The 23,836-nt window shown below is 31.7% G+C and overlaps 1 protein-coding gene across 1 annotated transcript; it reads right to left on the bottom strand.

The window, feature by feature from the left end:
* Window positions 1-11,263: 11,263 nt before the first annotated feature.
* On the bottom strand, window positions 11,264-11,713 carry LOC107887528 (uncharacterized). Its single transcript, XM_016811788.1, has one exon. The coding sequence runs from the start codon at window positions 11,711-11,713 to the stop codon at window positions 11,264-11,266; it is 450 nt and encodes a 149-aa protein (XP_016667277.1).
* Window positions 11,714-23,836: the final 12,123 nt, after the last annotated feature.

Here is a 23,836-nt window from a genome sequence, read left to right as displayed (position 1 = left end):
CCTGTCGGGCTTTGTATTTTTTTTGGGCTTAGATTTGGACTTGGACTATTTGTTATTTGGTTTTTGTTTTTATGTTTTTAATTGTTTGGGCTAGTTAATGGTTTGGGCCCGGGAAAATTTGGGTACTTACACATACAATTTTCTAACATATCAATCATATAGAACATCCATGCAAGACCTTGCATTCATACTTACTGTTCCTACAATTCTTAACATCTTTACTTCTTCAAAAACTTAACATGCAGAGCTATAATACTTACCAGGAGGTAGAACAACCACTGATTAAATCAAGAACCTTAGTTTCCAGCTTATTGAGAAAATGATAACATTTAGATTTAAGTAAAAAGAAGTAGATAGTAATAATGAAGGAAGAAGAAAACTTCCTCAAAAACCCTTCTCACCCACATATATATAACCAAATTCTCTTGTTGGAACTTGACAAGTGTCAAATATATCCAGAATTTGTCCTTCTTAATAGCCTACAAGTTCTAAGAGAAACATAAATGAGCATATGATATAATTGATATTTAACTAGTCAATCTAGTTGGCTCTTAACCAGTTCACATTACGAACCAAACCAGCACAGTGCTCAGACAAACTAGGCTTACTATGCATATGTCAGTAACTCACCTGACTTATAATTTACTTAATATACCCTTCTCTTAGAGTGAGAATAACCTAAAACTTTTATTCATCTCTAAGGTGGTTAATATACGCCACATTCCCTCTCGCTAGAACACTGTAACATGGAGGATCACACTACACCAAATAGATAACTTCATAGCTCTACGCCTAAAACTCGGATCTGTCAAACTTAGGGTGTGACACTTGCTGCTAGTCGATTTAAAATTGTAGCCTTATACTTACAGGATTTTCTGAATCTTGTGATATTTTTATTTAAGATCGCAACCTAATCAGTTCACTGGTTTAAGATCACAACCTTGTAGTTATAAGATTTTTTGAATCTTACGAATTGTCGATTTAAGATTGCAACCTTATACTTACAACATTTTTCGAATCTTACGGCTTGCTGATTTAATATCGCGACCTTATACTTATAGGATTTTCTGTATCTTACGGTTTGCCAATTTAAGATCACAACCTTATACTTATAAGATTTTGTGAATCTCGCGGCTCACCAATTTAAGATCGCAGCCTTATACTTACAAGATTTTCTGAATATTGCGAGTATCCAATTTAAGATCGCAACCTAATACTTACAAGATTTTTTTAATCTTGTGGCTCAACAATTTAAGATCGCAACCTTATACTTACAAGATTTTCTGAATCTTGCGGCTCACCGATTTAAGATTGCAGCCTTATACTTACAAGATTTTTCGAATCTTGCAGCTCATTGATTTAAGATCCCAACCTTATACTTACAAGATTTCTAGAATCTTGTAGTTGTTGATTTAAGATCGTAACTTTCTCATGTAGTTGATTTCAATTTTAAAGTTGCAAAACCCTCAAAAAAATCGACGTAGTTTTTCAATACAATTTGTAGTATTTTTACAGGGCACTCCACAGTATTTTTGCAACACTATTCGCATTATTTTTACAATACAATTTATAGTATTTTCACAATAAAGCTTGTAGTATTTTACAGTACCAATTTCCATTTTTTTTAAAGCATAACTCGCTAAATTTTTGTTGTACAGCTCGTCGGATTTTGATATACAGTTCACCATATTTTCTCTATACTATAGATATTTTTGCCATACAATTCATTGTATTTTCTCTATGCTGCTCACTATTTACACTGCTATTATCCCTAGTGTTACATGCTAAATTAAATGGAATTATAATGTTAAGAAAAAAATAATATCAAAACCCAAATCAGCATCAGTGACACCGCTCAAAGAATCAAAGTTTACACACCATTGTCACGCAACAAAGTTTACTTAGTAAGTTTCAATTAAAATTTACATAACAAGCTCTCAATTACATGAGAAAGGTGTGTAAACCTATCTTAGAAGAGTCATTTTACAATTCTTCTTCGACAAAGTGGGAGAAAAATTGTTATATAATACCTCACAAACCCAAAATTTGGTCTGCCCAGGTGATCAGAAATCTGATCCAATCAAGGAAAGGATGTCAGCCAGCTCGCCACCTCCACTAGCTTTCCATTACACTAGTTTGCCACTCCCTAGCTTGCCATCTTCCTATTCGTATACCCGCAAGAATACCTCTCCAAGGAACCCCTCAGAGGATATGTGGCAGGTCTAGTGGGGAAAATGTGTCATCATGCATGACGCCTAGTTATCCCCTAACACGTCCCCATCAAAGAACCATGCCTTATAAATATGAGGAATAATTCCATGAGATGGGGGAAAAGGAACCATCAACATCCATATTTGTAAATGGCTAATCCAAGCTCATTTTAGGCTAGTCCATATTATTTTTTTGAAAAATTAAAAATATTTATATTTATATTATTTTTAATTTAATATTTAATAATTTAATTTTTTTATTTATTAAAATTTTATATATAGTCATCTTAACATTTTTTAATGTTTAAATTATAGTTATAGTATATACTACTATAGATTTAGTTTTTGTGTCTTATAAATTACATAATACAACACATTTCAAACTTTAAAAACAAGCCGGACTAGAGCTTTGAATGTTCAATTCCGAGCCCAACCCATATTTTAAATGGGCCAAACTTTTTTACTTTAACCCATTTTTGGGCCTAATATTTTTTCCCAAATCCTCCTAAATTTCGATCGACCCTTTGAGCTAAGCTATCATGAACAAGTCTAGCTCACTTACACTATAGATTAGTGTTAATTTCTTGATTATTTATATAAATTCTTTAAAATTTCTTCATTTAAATAAATTCATAAAGAAGAGTTATACTTTAAATTTATTTATATATAGTAATACATAAATTATATGAAAGAGAAACACTTATACTATAAAAAAGTATCAATTTACTCATTATTTACACAGTTGTTGAAATAGGGCTAAGTTATATATTATTTATATATATATTCGGGTTTTTTACATAAATAAATTAAAAAAATTATATACTGAAATAGATTGTCAGCTAGATTATTTACGAAAATGTTATGTTTTTTTAGTCGCATCTATCTGACAGGCGCAACTCCTTTTTCTAATATTAAAATATTTTTTATTTTTATTAAAAATATTTAAATTTATATACTGGTAAAAATACAAGTAAAAAAATACTCGAAACAGGTCACGCCTGTCAGATAGGCGCAACTAGTCGCGCTTGACAGGTAGGCGCAATGCTCCTGCCCCTCGCCTGCCCGCATAGTGTAAACCCCCTCACGCCGTCTGCTGCTGCATGTTGCTGCATGCTACTCAGTAGTACATGTATGTGTTGTCCCTTCAATGGGAAAAAGATTGCAAATGGGGGACCTTATAAGCATTGTCCCCCAAACCAAACACCCACCCACTGGAAGAGAGAAAGAAAAGAGAGAAAGAAGAAGAAAAAAAGAATAAGAAAGAAAAAAAAGGTAATGTATTATTTTAATAAATAATTTTGTTTGTAATTTAAAAAGTTTAATTAAGATGTTGTTTAATTTTTTTGTTATTAATTGTTAATTATAAATTATTTATGTTTAGTGTTTATGGTTTTAGGTTAATATTTGGTATGAACGTAATTTTTTTGTTTTTTTTATAATTAATTTAAAATTAAATTGTTAGTAATTTAGGATTATGTTATAAATTTTTGTGTTTGTAATTATTTTAAAATTAATTTATTATTAATTTAGGATTATTGTATAAATTGTTGTGTTTAGTTTAATATTTAGTGAATTTTTAGTAATGTAAAATAATTTTGTTAAATATTTTGTTCGTAGTTTAGGAGTATGTTATAAATTTTTGTGTTTGTAATTATTTTAAAATTAATGCATGAACATATCATTGTCATTGAATTAAACTGTACTTTTTAGAGGCACCATTTATTAGGATTACCATGATTAGAGAAATTAATTATACAATAATGAAATGAATCATATGTTTGTGTCATTGTCTTTTATGACAAGGAAGTCTTCAAACATTGTTTCAATCTATATAAATTGTTAGTGTTTAGTTATGTGTTTTGTGATTTTTTAGTACTATATTTTAAAAAAATAATTTTATAGTTATTTTATTAGTAATTTATGATTAGGTTATATGAATTATTAGTGTTTAGTATAGTGTTTTGTGATTTTTTAATGTAATTTTTATATAATGTAATTTTATTTGATTTTTTATTTATTTGACAATTTTTATTGATTTATTAAAATGTTGATTAAATTTGTTGTTATATAATTTTATAGGTTGTTTGAAAGAAACTAGTCAGGTATGTTTCTATTTCTATTTTTTTTTAATTCATATGTTTTTATGTTTAGATAGTTTATAATAATTTTAATTATATTATTATTGTAATCTAACATAAAAAATTTTCATTATAGGTAAATTATGGGAAATTATTAGATATTTATCGTGTTTCGTTTCTAAAATTTGAAATAATTTATTGTATTTTTTAAACAAATTAAATTAATTTATTTTTTAAATTGTAAATTTGCAACAAATGGGTTCTTTAATTAATAATAATAATAATAATCACATACCAAGTACTATTAATGAGATGGTAATAAAATTTTTATTTGATACTCATGTTATTTGCGGAATAAATTATATTGTATTAACTATTTTGCTAATTTAATAATGTCAGGGCCCGTATCGCATATTGAAGAGCCGTGTTAATAGTGTAGGGTTTCTGCCAGATGAACGCCTAATGTCATACTTGGAGTTAGCCAAGTTCGGATCAATGGCATTGATCCAAACTTTTGATCTGCGATACGACTTGATTTATGCTTTAGTCGAGCGATGGCGTCCGGAGGCCCACACATTTCATTTGACGTGTGAGGAGTGCACCATTACTCTAGAGGATGTTGCACTACAGCTAGGGCTTACCATTGACAGGAATGCGGTCACAGGTATAAGTTCGATCTCTAAGTCGGCTGCCCTTTGCTATGAATTACTTGGACGCTCGCCAAGTGAGGGAAAATTTTCCAATTTGATGTTTTCATGGCTAATGGCCAATTTAGAGTATTTGCTGAGTACTGCCAATGAATGGGAGGTGATGCAGGCCGTTCGAGCTTACATTATGCATCTTATAGGGGGTGTACTCATGTCGGATGCAAACGGCAGTACGGTCCACTTGATGTACTTACCCTTATTATCCAATTTGCATAACACCCGTTCATACAGTTGGGTGTCCACAGTGTTAGCTATGCTGTATCGCAAACTTTGTCGGACGACAGATCCTTCTGCAATAGACATAGGTGGATGCCTCATACTGCTACAGTCATGGGCACTTTACCGGATGTCATTCTTGGCATCCATTAGTCACCAATCATATATATTTCCACTCGTTAATAGGTGATGAAGTTTTACTCGTTATAACAGTTAGTTGACTTTTTTTCGGATTATATTATTCTAACAATTTATTTTTGTAGATGGAGCACTAATCTGGGTATCAGGAGATTATACACGGTTTCGATATATCTTATGATGATTGAGAATCATGCTGGAGAGAGGGTAAGTTTTTCCAATATAAACTTAATTTTATTATTTTATCTCACTCAACCCGCGTTAATAAAATAATGTTATTAACTGTGAAATTCATTTGAATGTCGTATTCTATTCCAGAAATTATGGCAGTTATTCCCTCATCTGCCCACATCCACTGAAACCTATAGTGCATTAGCGCACCCGTTATCAATTTTCAGATAGTAGAGTGGTATCATGGCGATCGAGTACTCCGGCAGTTCGGTTGCATACAATATATCTTGGTACTGCCAGTACAATTGGGCGAGATCCATTGGATGAACAGGAGGGGGAAGTATGAGAATGATCGGGGAGAAGTGCATGAAGAATATATTACGATGTGGAACTACTGGTTGAGGAGAGTACTTTAGATGGATCGTGCTTTGAATTTGCAGCCCTCGTTAGAGTACATACTAGTACTGTGAGATAAGGAAACCATTTTTGTTTGGTGGGCGGTCGATAGTAGTTCCTCTGCATACTGCATGAATTGGGAAACCCTTTCCAGATCCACATCATGCACTAGAGACAGAGCCGGAGGCAGAGCTGGAACTACACTCTAGGGATAGTTCTTATCATCCAGATTTGGGGGAGGGGCGATGACTATTTCCCAAGCTCGTCAGGCCACGAATATTATTTAAAGTTTGATATCTTTAGCCTACTCCCACTTCAGTTAAATTAGATTAACTAATACGAGTCACAAAAGCCCAAATTCTTGAAGGCGAGGCCCAATAAGCAAATTCCCAGCCCAATCAAGAAATCCATCCATACTTAGTTGAAAATCAGGCCAAATTGTCAAAGTGGCCCAAGTTGTAAAGTTTTATTTTTATTTTTATTTATTTATTTATTTATTTACTTAGTTTAAATTTTTATGTCAATATTCAGTCCAAGAGTCCCAGATAAAATGACCTTTGACCGAATTTCCATATTAAAATAATTAGGAGTTTTTTTTATTTTAGTTTTCTAATTAGATTAGGACTAGTTATAAGGCCTATTTAAAGGCATGGCTGTCCACCTTGTTAAACACTTATCATTATTATTAAAATTTCAGATTTGTTGAGAGCAGAATTTTCTTTGAGTTTTCTCCAAGATTTCTTTCTTGAGTTTTCTTTAGAAGTTGTTTTAACAATCTTGTGATTGTGGGAGCCATCTTCAACCTTCTTCTTGCCATTGATATTCTTTGGAGGGGAGATTAGAGCCGTTTGAAGGGAGTTGTGAGATCTTTCGAGATTTCAAGGCTTCTTAGGACTTATCTTTTAATTTCTTACTGTCAATTCTTTCTTTATTTCTACTTGTGCTGAATCATTATCTAATCTATTTTCTGTTCTTATTGTGTTTTCAGCCTTTTTCTATCTTAAGGAATCAGCCCAAAAATCCCCAATTTCTAGGGTTTTTCTATACTCTTTTTGGGTGAAATTAGATTGTCGAAATTTGGGGGAAAACTATCTTGGTGTTCAATTGGGCAGAATCACAATCTCCTTGAGGGTTTCAAGAACCCTAACACTTATTTCTATTCTCAATTTGATTCTTTGCTGATTTGGGGATTTTATTTCAGATCTGAAATTCAAAAATCTAATCTTTTAATTTTCTGTTTCGTTTCAGATCTAATTGTTTAGGGTTTTCGTAGGAGTTTCTCGTGACTTGGCAACTCGATCTTGGTCCGCGCGCAACCCCGTATCATTTGGTATCAGATTTTGGGCGTTTTGGGTGTTCTTGGTTGATTTCTAAACTGATCTCTATTTTTTAAATTACAAACACCAGTTTTACCCAGAAAAATTTTCGAAAAAAATTCATTTGAGTGGGTAAACGTTTTCTGATTGATCTGAAATTTTACATACATATTTTTGGCACTGTTATTGAATATACAAAAATATTTCCCGCAAAAAAATAAGTCGAAAAAGTCAAAAAATTGAAAAAAGACGAAATCCAATAAAAAAATTAAAAAAATATTCAGCGGGTTGAATTTGGTGCCCAAATTTTCCAGATCAAAAATTCAATATTTGAAGACATTCCAGATTTAATTTTGTGATTTTTGGAGATCGGGAACACCTCGAACGAAGTTGTCAAGTTACTCCGCAGTTTTTCGGGTTTTCTGTTTTCAGCAATTTTTATTGATTCTTAGCTGTAGGTTTTCATTTGTTTACCTTTATTCTTCCTTTACGTTATCTAACACCTTCTTGTTTCTTGTGTTAGTAGGATTTAAACGTGTGCACAACTTCTTCCTCGGTGCAACACGAATCAATTGGTGTCTCGTCAGTTTTTGGCATCCTAGTGCAAATTAGGATTCTTTGGTAGTTTGGTTCACACTCTCTAATTGGTTGATATAAACTCTGATAAAGAACTCACAATATTGAATTCGACCTCATTGAGAATTTGATTTTTTCTTTTTGAGTGATTAACGGTGAGGTTTGATAACTTTTATTTTTGAGTGTTGAGTGTTTTGCAGGTTTAAAAAAAAATGTCTACAGGTGATAATAATAGTGACATATTTAAAAAATTCCAACAACAGTTGGATGAACAGGCTGCTGCTCTTCGAGCTTTGACTGCTACCATCAATGAGGTGCAATTGAATCAAGAACCTCAATATCGAAATCCAATCAAAGAAGATAGGGATAACCAACCCCAGAGGCGCGGCCCTCGACGTGTCACTAAAATGGATGATGATTTTCATGATCGTGGACAATCATCTTTGGCAAAACCAAAGAGCGAGCAGCAACGAGAACATCTCTTTCATACTCGCTGCCACGTACAAGGTAAGCTTTGTAGAGTTATTATTGATGGTGAAAGTTGCTCGAACATAGTCAGCACGACGATGGTGGAAAAGCTTTGCTTAACCACTACCAAGCATCCACAACCTTATCAACTACAAGGGCTTAGCAACGAAGGCCAATTTAGGGTCACTCAACAAGTGCGCATCGCATTTTCTATCGGTAAGTATCAAGACGAAGTTGTGTGCGACGTAATGCCTATTCAAGCCTGCCATTTGTTGCTAGGAGAACCGTGGCAACTGGATCGAAAAGTCACTCACGATGGTCGTACCAATAGGTATTCCTTCAAGCATCAAGGAAAGAAACTTACCTTAGTGCCGCTCACTCCGGAACAAGTCCATGAGGACCAAATCAAACTGAGAAATTCTGTTAAAACAAGTGAGGAAAAAGAAAAAAAGAATGAAAAAGAGCAAAAAGAGATTGAGAGTGAAAAGGAATGTGAAACAGAAAATAAATTTGAAAAAGAAGTTGAAGAAAGAAGAGAAAATGAGTTAGAAAAAGAAACAAAAGAAAAAGACGAGGAAAGGCTAGTGAGGAATGTTTCCACTAACCAAGATATGAATTTTTCTTGTGTTGCTACTTTTCAGGTTCCTGAAAGATCGAAAGATAACTTTCAACTTCAATACCTCTCAAATGAAAGACGCTTTCATACGATCAACTTAGGCAAAGATGAAATCACACTACATGATCCCGAAGGTAAGCGAGGTAAGGAAATTTTAGAAACCGAGTCCAGTGCAGATTTGAAAATTATTGATAAAACTTTTGGTGACTTAGTTCTTAAAAGATCCCCTCATTTTGATCCGATTAATTGTTACTCTTCTATTGTGGTTGATAAAGTCATTACGAAAAGAAGCGTGATTTGTTATTCTCTTGATTTACCTTGTGTAAAATCCTCGAATTTGTCCAAATCTGTTTTGGAGAATAAGGTAACAAAATTTTCCAAATTTGTTTTCAATTTATATTCGTGTCTTAAACAGTTTATGTGGTTGTACATGAAGTTTGAGTTCCATTTGACAAAGGTTAACTCAACAACGGAGATTCGACTACACTATGCCCCCGATGAGCGAAGGTTTATTTTAAATGAAAAAGGTAAAATCGACCCTTATTCTTCTGCTTATCGAGGTAAGATGCTTGAAACCTTTGAAACACTTTTGTACTCCTCGGATAGTGATAAAGATCGTGTTGATGAACACTTAGATCGAAACGTGCTTGACTGTCCTATTTTATTTATTGATGATCTATCTGTTTTGATGGTTGATAAAAAGATTCTTGTTTTTGATAATGCATGTGTGAGTGAATCTATAGACCGTCGATTAATGCATGGTATGATTATGCAACTCTGTGAACCATGTGAATCTTTTCAAATACCTACTTGTGACGATTATGTTTACCATTTGATTTATTACTCGCAATTTATTCATGGTTTGTGGGAACAATGTGAGACGACTGAATGCCTTAAAACATGTCCATCTTTGTTTCAAATATTTGACGAGGCAGTGGTGAGTAAATTAGATTGTTTGCATGGTAATCTGAATCTGTCCATTCACATACGTTATACCTGTTCTGTTATGCTTATGATTGGACTACAAGCTTGTTTCCGTTGCTATTTACTATCTCATGGCTATTCTTTTCAGTGGACTCAATTGCCATTAGTCCCGTTCGATAGAGGAAAGTCGAGTTCATTTGATTTTTCAGATTCGAGGACGAATCTTTTTGAGGAAGGGGGGAATGATACGAGTCACAAAAGCCCAAATTCTTGAAGGCGAGGCCCAATAAGCAAATTCCCAGCCCAATCAAGAAATCCATCCATACTTAGTTGAAAATCAGGCCAAATTGTCAAAGTGGCCCAAGTTGTAAAGTTTTATTTTTATTTTTATTTATTTATTTATTTATTTACTTAGTTTAAATTTTTATGTCAATATTCAGTCCAAGAGTCCCAGATAAAATGACCTTTGACCGAATTTCCATATTAAAATAATTAGGAGTTTTTTTTATTTTAGTTTTCTAATTAGATTAGGACTAGTTATAAGGCCTATTTAAAGGCATGGCTGTCCACCTTGTTAAACACTTATCATTATTATTAAAATTTCAGATTTGTTGAGAGCAGAATTTTCTTTGAGTTTTCTCCAAGATTTCTCTCTTGAGTTTTCTTTAGAAGTTGTTTTAACAATCTTGTGATTGTGGGAGCCATCTTCAACCTTCTTCTTGCCATTGATATTCTTTGGAGGGGAGATTAGAGCCGTTTGAAGGGAGTTGTGAGATCTTTCGAGATTTCAAGGCTTCTTAGGACTTATCTTTTAATTTCTTACTGTCAATTCTTTCTTTATTTCTACTTGTGCTGAATCATTATCTAATCTATTTTCTGTTCTTATTGTGTTTTCAGCCTTTTTCTATCTTAAGGAATCAGCCCAAAAATCCCCAATTTCTAGGGTTTTTCTATACTCTTTTTGGGTGAAATTAGATTGTCGAAATTTGGGGGAAAACTATCTTGGTGTTCAATTGGGCAGAATCACAATCTCCTTGAGGGTTTCAAGAACCCTAACACTTATTTCTATTCTCAATTTGATTCTTTGCTGATTTGGGGATTTTATTTCAGATCTGAAAATTCAAAAATCTAATCTTTTAATTTTCTGTTTCGTTTCAGATCTAATTGTTTAGGGTTTTCGTAGGAGTTTCTCGTGACTTGGCAACTCGATCTTGGTCCGCGCGCAACCCCGTATCATTAACTGTAACAAATTTTAGACAAATTTTAGATTCAATCCTCTCAACATGTAATGAACAACATCTCAATTTCTATCCAATCGCGACGATTGTCTAATATGGTAGTTTCAGAGTAGGCATTTACTCCGATTATGACTAGCTAAACTGCATGCACCACACAGCTTCCTGTTAGATTTCTCCCTAATGTCAATTTCGTTATGGATTCTGGATGACTACAGACAACCTTTTGGGTTCCTACGCAACCCTTTGTCTGGGACAAGCTCGAAGGTTGTCGGAGGAACCTCCCAAGTAGATAGGTCAGGAAGCACGGGGAACTCGTTCTCCCATACACACAACTTGCGTTCGAGGGTGTACACTTTATCGATAAATTGTTCTACATTGAGCGAGACTTTAGAACAAGCTACCACAACATGTGCATAGGGATAACGAAGTGTTTGAAACCTTTTACAATCGCACTGTCTATTTCGAAAATCAACTCCGTAGGACCTAGGTGGTATACCGAGTCGACGACCAATGGTCTCTGTAACTTGAAACATTTCATTACATCGTGAATATACTTCTATAGTCATCGACCTCGTCATCCGACGGTTTGCAACCATTACATCCCTGACATCTTTGACAAGCACGTGTCTCACCTCCATCTGGTTGACTTGTTGACCCATTCTTGGCATCAAGGTAGCTAACTTGTAAAATGTAGCCGAGAAGATAGATGAAATCGAAATATGTCATGTTTTTAACAACACAGCATTGATCCCCTCCACCAAGTTTGTGGTCATTTGACCATATTGACAGCCCTCGTCAAAACTTTAAGCCTATTGCCACGGCTCTATGGTACCCAACCACTGTCGGAAAAATGTGTTTGTTTGACTCTTCATGTCACTCTCAAGTCGAGTCATTCTTTGGTGGAAAATGTGTGGCTCTAGCTCATGCGTTGTATATGTATTAAGAAAAGATAAGTTACAGTATTGCCCTAAAACATTAAAACTTATATTGAAAAGATAAGGTAATCCTTTACCCATTTTAACAACTTGTCTCTTCCAGTCTACATTCCTTTACCTATTTTCACAACTTATCTCTTTCAGTCAGCATTCTTATAATCTCGATGGAAGTTAGCCGTGATGTACCGGATGTAGTAAACGGATCTCTATGGCACACTAGAACGCCTAATGGTGGCAATTAATCATTTCCCTCTATCGAAGATGATGCAAATATTATCATTGCTAATAACATACCTCCGCAGGTTGGTAAGGAAGAATTTCTACGATTCCATGTTCTCCTTATCTATGATGGCAAATACTATTGAGAGCACGTTCATGTTGCCGTCTTGAGCAACCGCAAGAAGTAAGATCTTTGTATATTTTTCCATATAGCCATGTCCCATCTATTTGCACAAACGGCTTACAGTGGGGAAATGCATGCACACATAGATCAAACCTCCAAAACATCCGATGGAAATTTCTTTTTCCATATTGTAGTTGGTCATTCAAGCCATAATAAGGTCGTGTCTGCAACTCAATGACAGTCCCCGGCATGTACTCCTTCATGGCGGCTATCCATCCCTGTAACTCATTGTACGATGCATTGAAATCTATGTACAATTGCTCCATTACCATCTATTTAGCTATCCATGATTTCCTATATAACAATCGATATTGGAATGGTGCCTGTATTTCGGCAATCTGTATCGAAACTTTAATAGTTGGCATGTCTTTCACCATTGGCATGATACACGTACAAATAGTTTTGGCATCAAGTTTTTGATGATCTTCTGTCATACGTGTTGAACTGCATATGTGAGGCCCAACAAATTTTCATATCTTTCACGTCTGCGAATTCTGGATAAATGCAGCTCGTATCCGCCAATTGCAGCCTTCTGTCGACCTCCAACACTCTCCAATATATAATGTTGGTTTAGACACGACGACTTTGTAGTCTACTGATATATTCATACTATACCGTTTAATGGAAAATACGTATTCTTCTTTACTTTCAAATCTCTAGCCCACGAAAAACTCCTCAGGATCAGAATATACAGCCATCTGGTAAGTAGGTAGCATTTCAGGGTACTCCATGAACTCTATTGCGTGTGCCACATCGGGGTCTATCCAAGACATGTCTGCCCTAGGATTATTGTGTATCACAATACGACGAATCTGGTTCTCGACTAAAGACGCATTAATGTTTCCATCCTCATTCACGCCTTCGTCGTCAATATCATCCGGGACCTCGTCCACGTCGTGATCACTATCACTACTGACTTCATGATCAGAAGGATCACTACTATGGTATACATCATCACTAACTGGGTGCAGCATTAAGACCAATGTCGATCCCGTGTATAGTTGATTGACTATCAACGTACGATATCGGAACCACCATACCCGGCTCTTGGGCTCCATCTTTTTCACCTAATGAAGTGGGATCTTTAGTTGCCTCCACACCAGCTAACTCAGCAAATAATTGAATCGGTGCATTTTGGTTGCTTCGAGTCCCACAATAAAGAGCGACCATTGTCTCCACGTCTTCATCGTCTACAAGTTCCATTTTGGTGAATTTTATGGGATTCGTTGAAATTGGAAACTTGTAGAAATGTTTCAAGATCCTTCTCCTACAACGTCTATAAATTTTTTCAGTAATTTTTTTCCTTCATATCATCAAACGAGATATTTCTATTAAATCTCATTGCTACTTGTTTGCGGCATTCAAATATACATCCTACGGTTGTTTTCAAAATTTCTCCATTGAAATAAACGCATACGAAAAACTAATTCTCCGTCTTCAATACTAGATCTGTTAAAAAAATTCCAAAATTCTCAAAACAGTTTTGAATAGCAAAAAAGTTACATAAAATTTTTAATGTAAAATTTTTCATTTAGAAGCCAACAAAATTAATAACCTAACAAAATAACTTTCAAATAATAAAATTAGTAATAAAACTCTACATTCTATTTAAAAGGAAATAAACTAAAATACCTTATCATTCTTCTTGTTTTCCTTTCTTTCTTTTTTCTCCCTATCTTCTTACTTCCGTTCTGCTAAATTTTGTGACTGTTGCTCTACTAAATTTTGTGTTTGTTGCTCATTTGATTTTCGGTGGTATATATAAGGGAAAAATTAAGCACCAGATGCGCCTGTGGGTCCCACCAATCGCGCCTCTGAGATAGGCTCAACCAGTCGCGCCTGTCAAATAGGCTCAACCAGTCGCACCTGTCAGATAGGCTCAACTATTCACGCTTGTCAAATAGGCGCAAACAGTATACCATTTTTGCTTCTATATAAGGGTCATATACTGGTTCGGGAAAAAAATTAATAATATTTCAAACAAAAAAATATATATTTTAATATAAAAAAGGAGTTGCGCCTGTCAGATAGGCTCGATTAAAAAAAACATATCATTTTTATAAATAATCTAGCTGACAACCTATTTCAGTATATAAAATTTTTTTTAATTTATTTATGTAAAAAACCCTATATATTCATAGTAATATTAACATGCAAATTTGATAAGTTGAGTTAGGTGGCATAATTGCATGAACACCAGTTGTACGTTTAAATGAGGAAATTATCTTTGAAAAAGGCAACATTACAGATGTAATATTCTATTACTATATTGAATGTAATCAAGGAGATTTTGTTTTATATTAAGTAAGAATTGTTAATAATTGAATGTAACCTATCAATTTTAAATTCAATTATATTAAAAACAATACGTATTTCACTTTTAGAATCCTATAAAAATCACATATAATATGATTTAATTAAAAGTAAAAGTTAAAAATAAATAAAATTGATTTTCCTTAATTTCCTTTTGACCACATGTCCTTATTGTTTGTGCATATAGACCCTAATTACAACTCTATATAAAGCATTTAAACACAAATCTTTCTCCATCCTCATACAATCTTCATCCAGAAGATCAAGAATAATAGTAAAAAATAAACTTCATACCATATTATTTTTACATTACATTTCTTCATTACATCTCACATAATCTGTTGATGGTAATGCTGATAGAAAAAGACACTCAAATGGATTTAATTCAAAACATGTCAAATGTGTAGAAAAAGAAGCTTATTTATATATTTCAGATTTGATTATTATATATGTAAAAGTTATGCATTTTATTTTCTCATTTTCTTCAAATAATAATAAAAAAGTTAGCCCACTTAAATCTGTTTTTACTTACTAATATAATTAATATAACTATTTTCAATCACATAATTTTCAATTGTGTTTAAAATTGATATGTTTGTATTTTATTTTTATATTCAATTAAATAACAAAAATTTAAATATATATATTATCATAACATTTGAAAACACGTGCACAAGCCTAAAAAGTTATATATATTTTATAAAGTAAGATACAATAATTGTTTTGATAATTTTTAGTTGTTAATGACTTCTCCTGTAGTCTCAAATTAAGCATTTTTTTAAAGGTAAATTAATATATAAATTAGAGTAAATTAAGCATTTACTTTTGGGAATTTACAGTATATTTATATCCATTAGAAAGAGCATAAATGAAAATAGATTAATGTTTCATGCATAATTTACGAAATATATTTCTAATTGAGTATGATATTTCAAAATAATAAAACATAATTTAGAATAAAATAAACAATTAAATTAAGTCAAAACAAGAAAAAAGTTATGAATTAAACAATCAACTAATGAAACGTAAATAAGAACAAGATTACAGGATTAATTGAAAAATATTTCCAAATTTAAAATTCAATATCAACATGCGATGCATCAAATGGCATATCGAATCAAAGGAGTTATAAGTGAGAATATGTATTTATGATTGATTAAAACGATTTTATGAACACTTTTAAACCAAAATTATGGAGAGAATCCCAAATTTATGTCTTTTCCTCTATCTTATATAATGCCAATTTAACCAAAAAGAAAAACTCTACAAAAACTTTTCCAATTTGAAGGTATTTTTATTTTATTTTATTATGTAAATACGGTTTTCGTGCAAAAACAAACATTTTGTTTTTTTCTCAAATTATTTTTTACAACTACTTTTATATAAAAAATCCTCTTGATTTCAAGGTTTTTCTCGATTTTAATTTTTCTATAACTATTATAAACTAAATTGATATAATTTGATCTATAAGTTATTTTTTAATTGATTTATTATGTGTATTTATTTATTAATTTTATTATATGTATTTACTTATTAATTTTATTAAGAATTTTAATTATTAATGTTATTAACTTTTTCTAAAAACAAGTATTTCATAATATTAAAAATATTCTTTAAAAAATATAAAAATAATTTTAAATGTTTTAAAATAAAAAACAGAGAATAAAGAACAAAGAGGATGATAGAGTAAAGAGAGAGCATATTTTATTAATCAATCAAAATTCTTTACAATACTTCTCCAAAATTTATATTTATAGATATAAGGAGTATATATGAAATAAAACTCTACTTCTAATGACTATCAGAATTTAAAGTATATCAAAACTTATCCAGATCTTGATGGATATCCATTTAATAAAATATTCATAACACTCCCTCTTGTATGTTCATTTATAGATAATGTGTCTCATTAAAATCTTATTAAGATAAAAACTCTGTAAGAAAAAAGTTTCTTAGTAAAGAAAAAAGAGTATTGGCATGATATCGATCACATCATGTGACTAAATTAAAAAGTCGCAAAATTGAGCCAAGCTTGAATAGCCTAATGTAAGATGAAAACGTTTAGATCCATGCAACGTTTGCATCTAGACTTATAAGGCCTTAAAAACGTCCATTTTACTCTGATTTAAAATTCCATAGTCTTCTAATTTTATGTTCAGTTTAGATGTTTTGTTAATTAAGCTTATGAATGGTGCGTTTTAATATGTCTTAATCATATTTGATTTTGGTAGTTATAGTTAAGTTAGTTGGTAGATTATATAGTTACTTTTATTGCATTTTAATATGTCTTAAAACTAGTTGTTTAATTTGCCTCTTTTATTTCATCTTTAATGCTTGTGTGTTTAATTGTGCCTTAAGTAATTTAATTGTGTGTTTAATTGTGTCCTAGGAGAATCCAAATGACCAACCATCTAGTTAAGGCTTCAAAAGGGTTGTTCGTTTTTCAATGGGAATCAAGAGCTTTCACACCAAGTGGCTGTTCGGTTTGGGAAAAAAAAAGATGGCTATTGATCATTCTTGTACGTCATTTAATGCCACCTTCCATCATAGGAGATGAATGTGACTTTTAGAGTTTGCTTACCCTTAAGCATGCATAAATTCGGTGCAACACATTAATGAGTAGCCACCCACATTGATTTCAAGTGCATGGATGGTCATGGACTTAATGAACGAATTTATGAAGCTCTCTTGGCTGTTCGGTTGAAGAGAATATTTTAATGTCTTTGTGAAGTTCTAGAAACAATATTAATGTCTGATTTGTGGCCATTCATTTACCTTTGTGTTTGCCTATCAATATTCGATTTTAAGCATTGTAGAAGGTTAGACTTTTCTGATTATAAAACTACATTTGAGTTAATTTCTTTGTTCTTCAAGAACTTACTGAACTTATCAAGAATTCATTTTTTGTGGAGTTCACCAAAGCCGATCTTATCACTTTGTTCACCATCCCAAAGTGTGGCGATCAATCTTATACCTTTTTTTTATCTCATTATAAATAGCAAGTCAAGGTTCCATCTATCCTCGAACTTTTTGACTTTTAAACAGCCTTATAGAATTTGGGTCACGTTGTTATATAACATCGGTTCTTTTCTAGTTCATTTATAATCGAGAGTTATATCCAAATTTACTTTAGCAATATTCACTTCGTAATTCTACCAATATTCGAGCAAGAGCCTATTTAGACGATCGAGCACATAAAATCATGAATCAACTCATAGCTGGGTTCACGTCAAGTACACATATCTGTAATATGCATAACATGTTGCCTCATTAAAAATCTTACTAGGAAAACTCAATGGGATAAAGCCTTGATTAAGGAAAAAAGAGTACAGCGCGTATTTACTTCCCGTCATGAAAACATAACATACTTTCTCATATTCTATGTATTCAATCTAGAATACTAGCTTTTAAAATGACCATTTGAAAATATTTGCTAAGCATTTATATCAACATTCTTTTGAAAGTCATGAGTGAGGGAAATTTTGAGAAAATATATTTTAATCTCTTCAGGAGTTTCAACAATAATCATAGCAAACTTTAATCATGATTCTTCTATAAAAACAAAAATAGGTATTTTGGATCATTTCTCAATAGATTTATTTAAGATCCTTCTTTTATTTCATTATTTTAACTATAATATTGCATGCAAAACCATTATCGACCAGTTTTATTATCGGTTCCACATTTTTTCGAATTGACATAACTTATTGAGATATCTTATTTTCACTATTTTAATCTTCAGCTTCAAGTATTTGAATCTCTTCTGGAGTTTTTGTTATTAGTTATGTCTCGAGTCTCTTCTAGAGTACCCGCCACCACTATATGGCCATCTAAAAGAATTTTCATCTTTGGAACTGATCAATCTATTATTTATTCTAACTGATTGTCCTACTAGGACTTTGATTCAAAATATTAGATGGTATATAACACTTGGTTATATAACTTGTAATAAAGTAAGTTATTCTCATTAAGTTTGTGAATACATTTGACAATTAACTTGTAATAAAGTAAGTTATCCTTTTTGAACTTCTGGTTCAAATTACTCTCTATAAGGATCTAGATAATGATAACTCATTACAAGCAGTGATTTCATTCAATTATTATTTCTCTCCCCCTAATATCGGGAAAACTATCAAATCATGTCATAATTGAATCTCCAATATACATATAATAATACAAGGAGACTCGTAATTAATATAAATTCCCAACTTTCTTTAAGTATTAACTCATCTTTGTTGTGGTGGAGCAATTGGAACATATACGCACTTACAAAAATTCAAAGATGAGAAATATTTAGCTCTTGACTAAAAACAAATTGTAATGGGGAGTATTTATAACTTATTGGCTTGATGTGTACAACACGTAAATCAACACAATCTCATGTTAAAATAGAAAGTTTAGTTCTCATAAGTAATTGTTTAGATATTAATCAGATGCGTCCAATCAATAATTTCTCTAAACCATCATGTGCATAAATAACAAGTTGTTACAAAAGTTTTCCAAACTTAATCAATAAAAGACTAAAATATAAACTCACTAGCTTTAGCAATATGAATTGTCTTTGTAATACCCCTACCCGTATTCATTGCCGGAATAGGGTACGAGGCATTACCAGAGTTTACGAATTAATTTTTTTTTTATATTCAATATAGCCCTTTTATAAATATCTAACCTTCCCTGTAATATTAAATCGAGACCAATCCATATCAACCAAATCAATTCAACATATTTTCATGATAGATTCATGCATTTATATAAGATAACGTTATCACATATCTATAACCAGGTTTGTTAACCATACTAATGGCTAACTTTACATTCATTTCACGTTAACATTTACTTTGTTAGCTTATACATGCCATTGATTTCCAAAATAAAGTTTCTTATATACCGAAATCCTGAGGTTGACAGTGTGATGTGTCTCCGACCAAATCCGACCTCCGAGTTCTTAACACTACAAAACAGGGAAAAAGGAAACGGAGTAAACACTTTGTGCTTAGTAAGCTCATGTAACAAGAATTATACTTACCTAATATTTTCAATACAATACAATAAACATCCATATATCCATTCAATGCATTATTACCCTAATATGCACAAACTCAACATTCAAGTTAGTACAATAATTTCCATGTACCAATAATATATACCATGATTGATGAGCTCGTCAATACCATGATTTCCATTTCCTTGTTATTTTTCCATATTTATCCCGTTGAATTTCTTGGAATTTCTGATGGATTTTCAGAGATACACTTTTAGTGTACATTTTCGGGTCCGTCAATTCATATTCATGTGCGCACATTTCCATTTCAAAGAGCACACTCCCGCGAACCTCAACCTTGCAGCGGGATTACCAGTCCAGGCTAAATCCCCTGCAATATAAACTCATAGAGTATTGTCGGGATTGCCAGTCCAGGCTAAATCCCCTGCAACGACAATTACTCTAATGAGCTTGGATCTAAATTACCAGTCCAGGCTAAATTCAGACCCTAATTCGGATTACCCGTCCGGGCTAAATCCATTTTACACATATTCTTCGGGAGGGCTATATCAGGATAGGATCACCCGTCCGGGCTAGATCCTTTTTACCATCAATTCCTTTTCAGAGATCCATCGAATTTTCCTTTCATTCAACCGGGATTTCTTCCCATTTTATCAAATATATCAATGTTTCATAAATTTCCATATAATGAACACTCAAATCATATTCACATCAATAACATACAATTTCAAGCATTTCAGAATATAATTCAAGTTACACGAACTTACCTTGATACTTGTTTGTAAACTGTAAAAATCTACTAATCCCGAACTTTTTCCTTTCCTCGATCTAGCTTCGTATTTGAATCTTCTGGATCTAAATAAATAAATTTAATTATCAATTTAATACATTTCATGTTCATATGCAACATTCTCTATAATTCAACTATTATTTATAGTTCATTCAAAGCTGTCTACTTGAGTCATAGTCACTAAATTATTTATAACTTGAGCTACGGAACTCCAAATTAAGATCCGTTAATTTTTCCTGAAACTAGACTCATATATATTTTTACCATAAAATTTTAAGAATTTTTAGTTTAGCCAATCAGTACAGTTTATTCTTCAAAATCACCCATGTTCTGTTGTCTAACAGTTCTGACCCTTCTCCACTAAAAATAAATGATCTCTTTATACAGAATTCAAATGATGTTCTCATTTGTTTCTATTAAAAATAGACTCATTCAGAATTCTATAAATATAAATTTAAGTCCATAATTATTTTTATTCAATTTTTTTATAATTTTTCAAAGTCAGAACAGGGGAACCCAAATTCATTCTGACCTTGTCTCACAAAATTCATTATCTCTCAAAATTTACAAATTCATTGCTTACAATATTTCTTCTATGAGAAACTAGACTCAATAAGCTTTAATTCCATATTTTGTTCATCTTCTAATTCGATTCCTACAATATTTGGTGATTTTTCAAAGTTAGTCTACTGCTGCTGTCCAAACTGTTTTAGTGCAAGCTGTTTATTACCATTTTTCCCCTAAGCTTTTAATAAATGATAATTTCGTCCCTACTCAATTAGCCTCTCAATTGAGCTGATTTTTCTCAATTAACATTTTATTCTATCACCTTAAACTAGTTTACAACCTTTAGGAATCAGAATTTCAGCAATAGACTTTAATTCCAAATATTTTCACAATTAGGTCCTAAAAATCAATTTCCATTGAAATTGCCTAATAAAATCATCTCATAAACAAATTAAAGCTTTAATTTCATTCTATTTCATCATAAACTTACAACACTCAACCATGGTGACTTTCAATTTCATCCATGAAATCAAAAACTAATGAATTTAATAGTAGGACCTAGTTGTAAAAGTTTTAGAAACACAAAAATTACAAGAAAAAGGCAAGGATTAACTCACTTGGTGCAAAAATTATGAAATACCAGCTTATAGATCCCTCCTATGGCATTTTTAGCTGCTGGAATTGAAGAGAAATGAAGAGAAATCTAGATATTTCCTATTTAGTCCTAGTTTTATTTAGTTAATTTTACAATATTCCAATTTTACCCTTAATTTATCAAATTTTCTGCTGATTTCATACCCTTGCCGTCCAGCCCAAATAACTTTTGGGTCTAATTTCCTTTTAAATCCTTTCTCATTAGACTCTTAAGCTATTTAATCACTCTAGCAACTTTTACACCTATTACAATTCAGTCCTTTTCATTTAATTGACTACCCAAACATTAAAATTTCCTAACGAAATTTTAATACCACATTAATAACATTTCATAAATATTTATAAAATTATTTTCGACTCGGTTTTACGAGATAGAGGTCCCGATACCTTATTTTATCCAATTTCTTCAATAATTTCTTTTTCTAACTAATCACTAAATCGATAAAATTTTCCTATCAATATTTTCATACGATTTTCCTATCATATCAATTTTCAAGCAAAAATATTGAAATAAATTTCTCTTTAAATCAGATCTATGGTTACGAAACCATTGTTCCGATAACCTTGAATTTAGGCCATTACAGTCTTAATTGCATAATCTAAAATTAATCATTTAAACGAGCAATCTTGCAAACGACAGGTTGCAAGTTGATAACACATTTGCGATTATTTTGCAGATGCATCTACCAAAATCATATAATATCAAAACCATCTATATGGTGGATGAATGAGCCCATATTCATTTCAGAAATGCAAGACATTAAATCTCAACTTTAGCTAGTGAATTTCTAATAAGCAATTTTCATTGAGAACAAACAATAAATGAGAATTCTTTAAATTAAAGAATCTTTTGGTTCTTTAATGAATGCCCATATGAATTCTCAATTAAGTTTTGCATCATATATGATCTAGGATGGTCTAACTAGTCACACCAAGTAGTAAATGCATTTGTATCAGTGAACATTTGGTTTACTTTAACATGTATTTCAATTGTACTAATAATATCAATATAAATTGTGACAAATTAATAATTTTACTGCCATTCCTTTTACTTTGTATCTACATTTAAGTACCATTATGACATTTACTACTAGAAATGTCTAAATAAATGTGAAGTCTATAATACCACTAAGTCAACAAAATAAATATAAATTCCAAACAATTATATGCAAAATTCACTTCAGGAAATATGTTAAAATCTTCAAATGCAGGGCATTTGGTCTAGTGGTATAATTCTTGCTTAGGGTGCAAGAGATCCGAGTTTGATTCAAAATATAAATAACTCAATCCTCTTTTGATTCATATGAAATATAATATTTTCCTCATTCACAACCTAGATATGATGATATCCATTTAGAATATCTTTTAAAACTAATGGATTAGCCATCACAAGATATTATATATTAGCTCTTCTAGAGCTTTCGATTAATTTTGTACTACCAAATATTCGAATAATATTGATTTTTATTTTCTTTTATGCTTGCGTTCACTTCGGGGAATGTAATAGATTTATTAGGACAAACTTATAAATGTCCCAATAGTTTCTTTATTTCATAATCACCATCGCAGACATGCATGGATTTTAAATCAAAATCTATCTATTCATGTTGTCATAATTAGTTTCCAATTATAATAAACATGATATAATAAATAAATCATAGTAAAATATACCTGATATTCTTTAACATCATCGTTATCACCCTGACTATTATGACGAGCACATGTAAGGATTATATAAATTTATTTGCATAATGCATAATGATTACCCATAGTGCGTAGGCCTCAATTGAAGACTGAAATTGCAATGGCTTTAGAAGGCAATTGACAAAAACTTGAGCAGTAGATTTGGAGTGACCGTATTATAAAATAAAAGAGAATCGTGCTGATAACGTCTAATGACTACTAGAATTTAAAGTATATCAAAATTAATCTAGATCTTAACGAACATCCACTTAATAAAATATTCATAATATTAAAAAATTTCTTAAATTTTATTATTTTATTGTTTACAAATATAAAGCTATTTATTTTGCAACGACTAATAATTTTATTTAAGTGAACATATAATTTATAAACAATATTATATTCATTTCAATACAATTTGTTTAAATTTTAATTTGATGATTATTATATTTTAATTGTTAAATGAAACAATCAACGTTTGCATTGCATGAA

Source organism: Gossypium hirsutum, chromosome A10, assembly GCF_007990345.1.
Source record: "Gossypium hirsutum isolate 1008001.06 chromosome A10, Gossypium_hirsutum_v2.1, whole genome shotgun sequence".
NCBI classification, from domain to species: Eukaryota; Viridiplantae; Streptophyta; class Magnoliopsida; order Malvales; family Malvaceae; genus Gossypium; species Gossypium hirsutum.
Note: the sequence above shows the minus strand (reverse complement) of the source record. Positions and strands in the feature narration are given on the sequence as shown.

Coding starts and splice junctions, on each gene's coding strand:
- LOC107887528 (XM_016811788.1), bottom strand. CDS start 11,713: ATGGGTCAACAAGTCAACCAGATGGAGGTGAGACACGTGCTTGTCAAA.